Genomic DNA, 12,573 nt, shown 5'->3' with positions numbered 1-12,573 from the left:
CATTTCTTACAAAAACGACGCCAGATGTCACTGTAGTCTATATTTCTGTAAAAAGGAAAATCTAGTGTATTCATCATTTTCCTACACATTTATTCACAGGTGTCTTTAACCTGGAAGTTGCTCTTTAAGCAGAAAATGGTTTTGTTTTTTATAAACAGTGCCTCCAATTCAGTTGCATTTTAAGATGCCAGAGCAAGAATGTGGTTGGATGTTTTTTATTGATTTATTTTGAGTACCCATAATGCATTTGGGGATGCCATCACTTTAATTAAATTTATGATACCAATACATCATTTACCAGTGTTATGCAATAAATACCCATGTAAATTGTTCGAATAAAGTTTTTCATTTGTGCTTTTTTAATATTCACTAATAAATATCAAATTGTTCATTGATCATTAATGTGACCAACAATGCAGCCATGGTTACCATGTTTCGAGGCGGTCCAGGCAGATGTTAGGTGGTCCTCCAATACAGGCAATCTGCTGCCTCCTCTTCCAGTCTGCTAGCTCTTCATCAGTCAGGTTCTTCTGCACATAATCCATGGCGGTCAACAAGCCTCCCATCTCTGTCACTATTTGCTACAAGGAAACAAGAAACATTCACATTAGACATGGAAATAATGACTTGTAAAATAAGTCAACATGGTCAATTTGACCTGCTAGCTTTACCTCGTTGCAAGTTATTACTTCTCAAATTCTAAAGAACAGTAGTAACAGAATAGTAGCATGTAACCCAGGTTATTTTACTGTTGAGAGATTATACATAGGTTCCCTGAACGCCTCGCTGACGAGCATGAGACAGACGCCAGTTAAGCAGCATGCTTTTCAATTGAACAATTATCTACATTTGCAAAGAGGATGTAACACTTTAAAAAATATTCTGGGTCTCACAAACCCCTCCTCAGCTGCCAATAATCCATAACATGTCACATGAAGTCAAACTGGTGGGGGACTTATTATCCTTGTCTTCTTGGTTTTCACTCACAGCTCAATCTGTTACAATGTATTTTGACTTCATATTGAACATATTAAAGCTAGACACCCACCCTCCTCAGCTGGTCCAGCGCACTCAGCATCTGCTCGAGCTGAGCCATCTTCTGTCGGGTGGCAGCTGCTTGGCTATTCCCATTCAGGTCCTGGGACAACTCTGGACAAACAGCGGACATGACAGAGTCAGAAAACAAATGCAATTCCTTAAATATACATATGAAAAACACTGAAAAGTTGCGTTTTAATAAATGTTCACCGGAGACTGAGATAAACCTTTCCAAACAAATTCATATTACTGCTCAAACTGAATAGATATTTTTAAGAACTTACCCCCTTGACTTTTCAACGTCTTGTAATTGAAGTCAAAGTCATCTTGCAAGTTCTCAAGCATTTTCATCTTCTGTTCCATATCCTGAAGGAAAACAAACGGAAGAGATATATATTTAAGACAAGACAGACTCATTTTGTCAAGTTAGATAGTGTTCAGGAATCTTTTATTTTATTTGCACCCTTTATCAGGGAGTGTGTGATGGAAACTGACCTGCACGCGCTTCCTGATGTCCTGGAGGTTGTGCTCCAGAATCTGCTGCTTCTCTGTCACTACTGTCCCAGAGGGATGTGCGGCCTGGCCCTCCTGCAAAATAACATATATCGCTTTACCACCTAAGATTCATGACCCTAAGCTTATTGATGTCATATAAGGTTAGAGCTGGGTTAGTGTAGCTTTTCTCTACCTGCACAGCAGTGGTGGCCGTCTGCAGCAGCCTCTGCTCCTCCCATAGACAGCGGGCCACGATGCGAGCGATGTCCATGGGCTTCTCCAGGTACTTGCTCTGCAGATGCTGTTTGATCCTGCGCAGGTTATGCTGGTAGAGGACATTGTTTTCCTGCAGGAAACGGCTATACTGCTGATCTATTTCTCCCAAGAGGTTGTGGAACACCAGGGTGGCGTGTGACTCCTTATTGGCAGCGTAAGCCCTTGTAAATAGAGAGGAGAGGAACATCAGGAAATGATTATTATCTAGTTTCTTTTAAGAGCTTGTAAAAGGTGAAGAGTTCACAACTGCTTCATTCAAACTTCCTTTATAAGGAAGATTACTGGGGGTCACTTTTAGGATAATACCTTCTCTGTATAATCTAAATACCCATTGGACAGGAAACACTTTTTGCAGGTTATATTACTATTTCAAGTGTTAAGGTGCACTGTGATACCTTGTATGCATGGGAGATCTGTAATGGTGTCATGAGGGAATAATAAGAAATGCTAGAGAAGAAGGTAACAATGAATGAACATAATAGCTTTCCAAAAAGGTAGCTATTATAGTTAGTGGCCCTCTGCCAGTCTGGAGGGAATGGAGGTTCAAAATAAATGAAATGCTATATTATATATAATACAATATGTGCTTTCATAACAGTTTAGTTTATTTGTTTATAGTGTTGTGGACAGTCCCCATTAGTCAACTGTCACACAAAACAGTAAATGGGGCAGCTTTAGCCAACATTGATCATTTCCAGCTGTTGTCCCCGGCCAGATGATAAACTCCCTTAAACAGAGCCCAGGAATGAAATGATTCCTCACCAGTCCTGACTCTCAATCCAGGGGGCGAGGAACTGCCGCAGCTCCATGGGGAAGCTGTCGCTGTACAGGTGGTAGAGCTGCTCCAGATACCTGGTCTCCAGCTGCTGTAACTGGTTCCACTGGGCCATCCTGACTTACACCTCCTCAAGCCTACAAAAAGAATGGGGATAACAACATTAATATAGCAGAGACCATTTGGGAGGAGACCAATACTGACATTTATTGTAAAAATAAGTTTCACTTACTAAAGAGAAATAGCTAAATGTCAAGTTTTTACTGAAAATGAAAAGAGGCCCTTGGGAGGGTTTGTATTCTCAACAGCCACTTCCTGTTCAGAGAAACACTACGCCTCCACCCAGAAATATAGATCAACTCTCTAAGCATATAGAAATATATGATCTTGGACCGGGGTTCTGCCTCAAACACGACCACACTTCCTTTGTCTATGCTTTTGAAAGATGTGAATGGAAACCAGAGAAACACCCGTTTTGATATATAGATTGGATCTAATTACATTCCTTTATATATTCTTTAAGAGAAGCACAGTATACTCTCATTAATCCTCACAGCCTGCAGAGACAACCATTATCCATCAGATCCACATTTTAGGTTCTGTTGCATTCTCATCTTAACATAAAACAGCTACACTGTCCCCCTGAGGGCTGCAGGCTGCAAACTAACAGACCCTACACCAAGTCCTCTAGAATTCACATTTAACAACTAACGGAACCCTTTCTTTAAGCCTCTTACATTCAAGAGGCTTGCAACTTTCAATACTGTTGCATTACCATCTAAATTCTGCCTAATCATTAGTGATTTGTAGAGTGTCATTGCCCAATAGTTTGCAGAATTTAGATAAAAGATCAGATGGTTAACTAAACTCTGATAACTGATGACTCAGAACAGTTCTCGACAAGAAACTACATTTTGCTTTCTGTTTCCAGGAGCTTAAGTATTGCTTCTGCTGATAGAAAGAGACAGAGTGTGGAACATACAAAAAGTTAAAACAAGTGCCTGAAATTCAATTCACATGTGTCTATGTTCCCACATCAGTGCATGGATGTACTTTATGAAGCCCTACATGAATTAGTCTGCACACTTAATGCTTTTCCCATCCACATACATACAAAAGGGGAAAGTGAATTATAAACTCCTCTTAACATACAAAATCCAATGTAATACAAGCACTAACTAGCTAAATGAATACTATACACTAAAATGCTCATCTCCCATAGGGTCAACAAAACCAGAACATTATAACCATATTATTGTCATTACATTTGTTTACACAAGAGCAGACCTTCTGGCAAATGTTCGCATAATAAGCACCAGGTAACTAATATTAGTGATGTATAAGGCTCAGTATGGTCTTTATTAAAAAAAAATGGTATTATATATTGTAAGGGGCTTTAATACGTTTTAGTGGCATCGCAGTGTACGGCTTTCTTGCGCATTTTTCCGTTTAGGGTAACCTTAAACCTAAACCTAAAAGTACATATGTTTAGTTTCACCTGAATCACGTCAGTTCCAGAAATGACTCTCGCTGACATCATATGGCGAGTTTTTTTTTTTGTTGCATCAAGAAATTGTCTAACAAACGAGACACAAGTTCCTCTTTCTCTGATATGTGAAAAAGGTGTATCTGCATGGTGTGGATGTCTGAGAATAGAACCCTGAGAGTATCACATCGATGAAGAGCTAAATCATGGGACAATAGGTTTCTCTTTTCTCATGTTCTGAATCAGGCTAGTATTTCCTGCTCTCACTGTTGGAGAACTTGGGTTGAAATAAAAAATAGTATCTCAGGATCATTAAGGCACATAAGAACACGATGTGACTTTACTGTATCATCTGTTTCCCTCATCATGCCTTTACATTTATTGCATTACGTTTCCCATGATTGCAACACCTACATAAAGTGGATGGATTGATATGGCACATTGTCTATGGGCACTCTCTGCAGGATGATCAGTGACCCAGTGTGTACAGTCCCAAAGGTGGCACACTACTGTATGATAATTAATAAGTCATGGAAAAGAAAATGCTAGAAATGTGCCAGCTGTTTGTCCAATTGTCGAAAAATGGTAATCTAATCACAGGGTACAAAAGGACAGGGACAATTCCTTTACTCATATCACTGATATTCCAGTAAGTGCTTCCTTGAGCAAACTAAGAAATCAGTAAGCATGCCAGGTTTCAATTCAATGGCTTCTATAAAAACAGGTGAAGGAGGCTGTGACTCAGAGGATAGTATGATGGACTTCAAATCAGGGGATAGCAAGTTCGAGTCCCACTGCACTCAGCATGTCGTTGTGTCCATGGGCAAGACACTTCACCCCAAATTGCTCCTGTGGGGATTGTCCACAGTACTGAATGTATGTAAGTCGCTTTGGATAAAAGCGTCTAACAAATGACGTGTAATGTAATGTAAAAGACAATAGAACTGTTATGAACGTCATTATGTAAAGTCATAGTGCATTTCACGAAGTCACCCTTAGTCTCTAAAAAACAGAATACAGTCAATAGTGTAATAGCACACTTGATACATTGTGACTCACAGCTGTAATGACTGAAACGAAAATGATCTATAGAAATGTCTGAGAGTGACATATAGTAAGTACACAACTAAGATTCTGAGAAGGGCTGATCATCCCTAAAATCTCCTTTTTGTTCATGAAAACGTTTAATCATAGTGCAAACTAAGTATCATTCATGTTGTCCTGCAGATGGTTTGGCGATGGGCGTGTCAATTGAAGGCAAACACAACAATGACCTGAATTTGACTTTGTCTAAATATGCATCCAGTTTGAGCTAATTTCAGTCCTGTTTACCAACAACTACCGTGTGTATAATTGTCTTTTTTTTTTAAAAGGCGATTCAAATCACATAAAAAACCAGAACATTTTACGAATGAAGACGAATAAAATAACATTACGACACTTCTAGTCTAAGTTGAAATATAATCAGGCCCATTAGGGGCGATCAGAAATGGGAGTAGCTGCATATAAGACGCAGTAACACTTTAATAACTTGTGTAACATGGTGGACACGGAATGGCTTCCTCATCATGAATAATTTATAACCGTCACAATGTTACAACTAGTAGAGCAGTAGCGCTATGGCTAACCGGGCTAGCAATGCATTAGTGTGGTATGCAGTAACATAACAATGAAGAAAATCGTTAAGAAACATGTACCGTTGCATGCCAAAAGCAGAAGTCACCTTTATAGTCGCTTACCTAGCTTGTTGTTACTCCTTCGGAAAGTTTCTCCGTATATCAAACGGTTACCCTTTCTACTGAAAAACACTGACAATAAAAGTCAGTGGTGAGCTTTGTATAAAATTGAACACAAAAAAGCCAGAGGACACACAGAAAAAGGTCGTTAACCGTGTAGGTTTTCTTGCCAACATGGGAAATTCTTCGACGATACAGCCCTTTTCACCGAACCCATGCAGTATTTCAAGAATGACAGCTCTAACAGCCAATACGAGACCGTTATTCTATACTAGCCAATAAGAATGCAGCTTACAAGTAGGAGAGGCGTGCCTATGTTGAGAACGTCGTGTTTACTGCTGTCGCAACTGCGCTGTTCCCGCCTGCAAACCCTCCCTGGATGGAAGGCAGAGGAAACCAGTTTGCCTATTTGCTGCGGAGGGAGGGCCAGCAATTCGACAGAACAGCTAGGCTGGAAGTCATCTGAGTTACTGGCAGTGTCGACGTCATCAAGAGTTAATAACAGTAGAGCTCTTCATTCACTATTGACCTTTTGTAATCATAATTGAATACTACTAGATCAAAACACACATATACTGTATATTAAAGTTAATAACATTTTGGGGGAAAAGATAACAGGAAGTATATATTATTTAGTAAGCTTTTATTAAAATTGAAGGGGCAAAAGGGACCTCAAAACACAAAACAAATGGCAAGCTTCTTTATTTGAGTATGAATTAGAAACAGCAAGACAGTAGTGTGTGACATTTTTTAGTTTTAAAATAACTATATGTCTATATAAGCTGTGCATGACCTACCTCACGCTCATAGCAGGATGGTTCAGTTAATTGATAACCAGTAGGTCAAAACAGGTATGGTGGCAAATTACACACCTTAACAAAAAAAGGAAGACAAAGGACAAATATTTTAAAAGTGTTTAATGTTTGCTGTGCAAAACAATGTCAATGTTTGTGTAAATAATCACTACAGACATTTAATTATATATAAAACTTTAATAATTATAATGTGATATGTGATGTCAGAGGCCTGTAATTGATTTCTTTGCTTCTTTGAAATGTGAACTTGATGCCAAGGGTATTGGGTATATTGTATCGACACACTCTTCACAATCAAACAAACACACACTTTCCTCTGTTCTTCTCACTGTTCTCTACCCTGGTCAGTGCTCAGAGAGAGCACTCTCCTTAATTGAATTCCCCAGCCCATTGATTATTTTTAATGGTTCTCCACGCTACACAGTGGGCTTCTGCATGTCTGCACCACATCAAGATCACAGAGCCTCTAGGGATGAAAATGGAAGCCATGCATTCACCTTCCCTTTGTCCGGAGCACTGTGTGCTTGCCGTACATGGTCAAAAGTGCAATGATGGAACACTGGCTTTGCCAGTTTTCTTCAGACTTTGAATATTTACAATTCAATTATTTTAGCTTCCTCTACTTATTTAAAAAACGTATTTTCTAACTTGTTGTACAAAGATGCAGGCTTTTAAATCAGTGTAGACATCACTGATACACAATATTGCACCTGGTCTCTGCAAAAATAATTTGTTGACAAGATCTTCTCTGACATTTATTGAAGTACCTTGCCATTCAGAATGGCTTTCTCCCTTCGACTGCATTTAGGATGACATTTGCATCTCCACGAGTCATTAAACTGTCATCCTGCTTTTCACGCTATCATTCTTTTCTGCCTGCAATTACCTTGATAAATGTGTTAGGGATCTGCTAGGAGGCTGTGGCTCAGTGGATAGTATCATGGACTTCGAATCAGGGGATAGCAAGTTTGAGTCCCACTGCAGTCAGCATGTCGTTGTGTCCCTGGGCAAGACACTTCACCCCAAATTGCTCCTGTGGGGATTGCCCACAGTACTGAATGTATGTAAATTGCTTTGGATAAAAGCGTCTACCAAGTGACATGTAATGTAATCTGCAAATGTACTATGATGAGCTGTGACCATGGCGACACAGTTTTTCTAATCCAGTTTGCAGAGCTATGTGGAAAGTTGGTACATGCATGCATTGTAAAGATAAAAAAGGCTACAATCTACACCTTATTGACATCAGTTTGAGTATTTCATTATAATATTTATCTGAATTAGTGACACAAAAAAAGGTATTTTGCTACATAATATAGTACAACTTAAAACTCAGCGGTGGACTACCGATTATTTTAAGGCCTTATGATCCTTTGTTACAATCTTTAAAGAAATGAAAATCAAAACACAAAAAAAGTCCAAAATGGTAAAACATTCTTTTCCTAAAATGTTTGTACACAACATGTACTTAAGCTGTTTATTCGGGTGCTATATGCTACTCTATAAATATTTGATATTGTTCTAATGTTTTAAATACAATTTATTTGAAATTACGTCTATATTTTCAGTAATTTACATAAATTGTAATTTATGTTTGATTTTTCTCTGTAGATCTACACCTTTACATGTTTTCCTGTTTGTTTCACTCTTGCACATTACATCTCTAAATCCATCGATTAAGCATAAATCCTGCCAACAACTTCCTGTTACCTACAAATGTGCATATCATACATGGCAAATATAAGGTTATACATTACATCGTCAATAGCAAAGACTATTTATACCTTTTTTATTCTTATATCCACACAAATTATCAAACCCACAACAAACAGCAATTAGCTTTAACATACACAACCATTCAGCCTGCACCATGTTTTAAAAGCTAGCCTTTTTGGTTTTTCGCTAAAGAAGAGCAAATATGAAAGTCATCCCTGTTGGGTAAAATAAAAAGAGAACAGAAATCAAAAAATATATCATAGATTGTGATCACGTCTATAAAGTCCCCACGACTAATATTGTGTCTAATGTTCCCTTCCTCATCCTTTCATTTCCTCCTTCATAGGACACAGAGTTGGGATGCTCTACTCGCTTTGGGCCTTTGGAAGGTCCGGCTCCACCCTGACCAGCTGGAAGTCCTCAGTCACCTCCAACAGAGCCTCCATCTCTGGGCTGTCTACCCTCACCAGCTGCCCATCCTCCACCTCCACGTGCACCCCCAGCCCGTTCTCCTCTCCCCCTGGCTCTCCTTCATCGTCGGCCACCTCATCCATCTCCGTGTTTGGCACCACCTCCTCCATTCCTTCTCGGAACTTCTTCACATGGAAGGTGAAGGGCGGCACGCGGTACACGGTGGTCGTGGAGCGGGCGTAGACCTTGTGTTCAGGATTGAGGGACTTCTTGGCCTTCTCTTTGGAGCTCTTCATCTTTGCCCTGCGCTCCATATTGGGGGTCATGCGGGTCCCGAGCTGGCCCATCTTCTGCCCCAGGCTGTGCTTGGTTTTCTCCATTTTGTCACGGGTTCTCTGTCTTGTTTTCTCCAGGTTCTCGCGGGTTCTCTGCCTGGTCTTCTCCAAGTTCTCCTTTGTCTTTATTTTGGTCTTCTCCATTTTCTCTTTGGAGAAGGCTTTCTTTATGTTGTCCACTTGCTGCTTGGTGGTGCGTTGGATGCGCTTGGTGCGAGACTCCTCGATAATCTCCTCAATCTCCACCTCTTCATCGGAGTTGGGATGGTCTTGAACTTCTTCTTGTCCCTCAGGTATCTGCTCAAGGCCCTCCACGGCTATGCCTTCAACCAAGGTCTCTGCGGTCTTGGATTTGGTTGTTTTAGGAGGCTTCACTTTGTCCTAAGGGAGCAAAAAAAGAAAAGATTAGAAATTCCAACTTTCAAGCCGTGGAAGCATTGTATTAAGAAATCATAATGTGTGAATTGTGTCACATTTTCTATTTGACATTTACTAGAATGTTATCAGGAATGCTGCTACGCTAATTGTATTGTATGATCATGTAAATTATGGCATTTCATTTAATATGTCATGTGATCAGTCTAAGAAAGTGGATTAAATTGCCTTTGGGCTAAAAATGAATTGGAAAATACAGGCACATGATGCTTGACAGATCCATGTGTCATTCACACATTTCACAGCTTGTAGCTAGTGTAGACTGCCATCTAGTGGTGCCAGCCATATGCCAACATTCAAGTGCTGCAGCCAGATATATTACACTTTAAATCTTTATAAAAGAACATATTACATTACATTACATTGCATTTAGCTGACGCTTTTATACATAGTCTGATGCGGTCACATGTTCACCACACGAGTAGAATAATTATAAATCTATGGGGCTTAAGAGAATCTGCAACTTCACAGTCATATTGAAACTAAAACCAAGAGGATGTTCCATCTAACCACAGGTTTATATCCTGCTATTACATTCAGAACATAATGTATCTTTAAATATAAAAACTCACACACTTCCATTGCTAATATCCAATCAAATCTAACAGTAAACAGGGGATGTGGTTATATATATATATATATATAAATAAAGAATTATCTTTAAATTATGAATAATTCTTAATCTACATTTATCGTACTATCACTATCATTTATAATTGTGCGTTTGCCTCACTGAAAAGGCAAGGTGCTAAGTACAGTTTCAGTTTAGTCATATAATATAATGTACAGCAAAGCAGTGCAGCAGGTTCACACTTGTTCAAAAATATATCTCTGTGAACCCAGAAATAGGGGACTACACCTATAGGTCCTCCATACAGCAATACAGCTCAGTTGCACTACAATATTTAGCCTAATGGTCGGTGTACACTTATACTTTACTTTACTCACAACACACAGCTTACAGAGTTACTACTGGGGACAGCTGTTCATCAATCAGGAGTGCAGAAACCATATTTACATGCTTTGTGGCAGGAAACTGTCAGTGTGTGGTACCAGATATCCACACAGGGAGAAGCAGTACAATGCTGACAATGTAAACCCCCTAACAGCGTGTCTGGGGCCCCGAGAGGGATTAGAAGACCCACCACCATATTCACTGCCTTTGTAGATACAGTAAATGGTGTTACACTGTAATGTATAAAAGTATAAAGTAAGTTACCAGGTCTTCTGACTGCAGATGCTTGTGCCATAAAATGAACAAGGGTTAGACCAGTGAGGGTTTGAAAAAGGCCCAAAAGTAGGTTTTGCGTAATTGTATATTTGCTTCTGCTGATACTGAAATACATTTTTTTTTTAAATTATGTTAGTTCACAGGGCATTTTAAGATGAAGTCTTTTTTTGGTTTTCAAAGAGAGCATGCTTCAATTAATAACTTCTTTATGTATTCTATGTTTTATGTTAAAGTAGACAATATTCAAATCGGATTTTCAGCCTCAAGCAGGAGGCAAATTTGGCCTAATTTAGTCGTGCTAAATTTGAGAGAAAAAAAGATTGTCTATTCTTTGTGGTTTTCGGCCTGCTGCCACATGCAAACTGAATCTCCCCCAGAAACACCTAAAACACATGTACAGCACTGCAGACTGACAGGGCAACACATGAGGAGGTGGCATGTAAAAGCCAGATATGGAGTGTGAAGACCAGTAGCGTGGCTTGGGGAAAAAATGAGGGGAAGCCAATAATACGTCCTTTTTTTTGGGGTGGGGGGGTGTGGTGGTCAATGTAATAACGTAACCCGATGAGTGATTACAGCGCCCGGTATCATTTTACACACATTTGTACCACACAGATGTTATCTTGACCGACAGTGGTCCGCACCGCCCACTCTCCAGCCGACTCTAGGATAGCATTCATTCACACTAAATCAGGAGACCTTTAACGTTTTACGTTCCGGAGTCAGGTGACATTGTGTATATTTAAAAAAATAAAAATATTTAGAGGGCCAGTGTGAGGTCAAAAAAAGTGGTTTGTTGCCTGAGGGCAACAGTATGCCATAGAGCAGGGGTCGGCAACAGGCGGACCGCGGTCCGGGTCCGGACCCAGACACTGACCTATGCGGACCCGGACCTAAAACGTTTTACGTTCCGGATTCGCTCCTTTGTTCCTCGCTGTACACAGCTCCAGTTTGGCATTGGCCTGTCATCAGATGTATTGTTGTTGCTGCTGCAGCTGGAAAGTTTAGTACAATCTCTCTCTCTTGCCCATTAAATACTCCAATCTGCCACCCTCCTATCATTGCCCCTTGCTTCAGTTGCTTGCTACTTTCTAACGGCGGTGAGAGTGGTGCAGTGACGCTATCTATCTTCTATCGATTAGATTTATGATTATAAAATTATAAGAGTAGGGTAGACATGTGGATATTATCCGACTGAACAAAACGTGCATTTACCTAACAGGTTCGTTTTCCACTGACCTTTTTTCGAGCTATTTTCCAAAATCCTATGGAGAAATCCCATTGCTATTTTCTCGAGGGAAACCGAGCGCAGCTTACTTCCGCTTTTTGGGACGCGTCACTGCACCACTAAATTCATGCGATTTGATTGGATTGTGAGGCAAGGGAAGCCAGCCGCCTCTGGCTTCCCTTGGCATGGCCCTGACCATTCACAGGTTGGCAGGGGCATGACGTGAGCCTCATCTGGATTGGTCAATCCCTCATTTTTTATATATACACAAAGGAAGAAGCAAAATTTCGGGCTGGCTATCACTCTCGCCAACAGAGAGCAAACTATGAATACTAAAATAACACCATAAACAATATAAGAGAGAGAGCGCAAATGTATCCTCTTTGTAAAAATAACATCAAATGAGAAAAATGGAAGAGTGAGAGCACGGACAACCCGGCAGCAAACACACAATCCCAAAGAACCATTTCCGGAAACTAAACGAACGTGTCTCCTTTACTTCCCTATTTATCTAACACTTATACACCCACCATCCGCAAAAAACAGGACAGCCCTCGGTATCCCTTGGCCTCCAGGAGAAAACGCCCTGGTGAACG

The 12,573-nt window shown here is 40.1% G+C and overlaps 2 protein-coding genes across 2 annotated transcripts in view; both read right to left on the bottom strand.

Moving 5' to 3' along the window:
* Nucleotides 1-268: 268 nt before the first annotated feature.
* On the bottom strand, nucleotides 269-6,008 carry LOC104946393 (signal transducer and activator of transcription 3-like). Its single transcript, XM_010772225.1, has 7 exons — nucleotides 5,810-6,008; nucleotides 2,572-2,721; nucleotides 1,727-1,970; nucleotides 1,534-1,626; nucleotides 1,323-1,404; nucleotides 1,049-1,149; nucleotides 269-581 (listed from the first exon to the last, which is right to left on the bottom strand). The coding sequence occupies exons 2-7, from the start codon at nucleotides 2,697-2,699 to the stop codon at nucleotides 426-428; spliced, it is 804 nt and encodes a 267-aa protein (XP_010770527.1). The 5' UTR covers nucleotides 2,700-2,721; nucleotides 5,810-6,008; the 3' UTR covers nucleotides 269-425.
* A 700-nt stretch (nucleotides 6,009-6,708) lies between these two features.
* cavin1 (caveolae associated protein 1) overlaps nucleotides 6,709-12,573 on the bottom strand; it is a 25,267-nt gene continuing 19,402 nt past the window's right edge. The window contains exon 2 of the mRNA XM_010772226.1: nucleotides 6,709-9,464. Within this exon, the coding sequence (XP_010770528.1) occupies nucleotides 8,703-9,464 (762 nt within the window). The 3' untranslated portion in view covers nucleotides 6,709-8,702. The remainder of the gene's footprint in view (nucleotides 9,465-12,573) is intronic.

This window comes from Notothenia coriiceps, unplaced genomic scaffold (assembly GCF_000735185.1).
Source record: "Notothenia coriiceps isolate Sejong01 unplaced genomic scaffold, NC01 NC01_scaffold00011003, whole genome shotgun sequence".
Lineage (NCBI taxonomy): Eukaryota > Metazoa > Chordata > Actinopteri > Perciformes > Nototheniidae > Notothenia > Notothenia coriiceps.
This window is presented reverse-complemented; position numbering and strand designations above follow the sequence as displayed.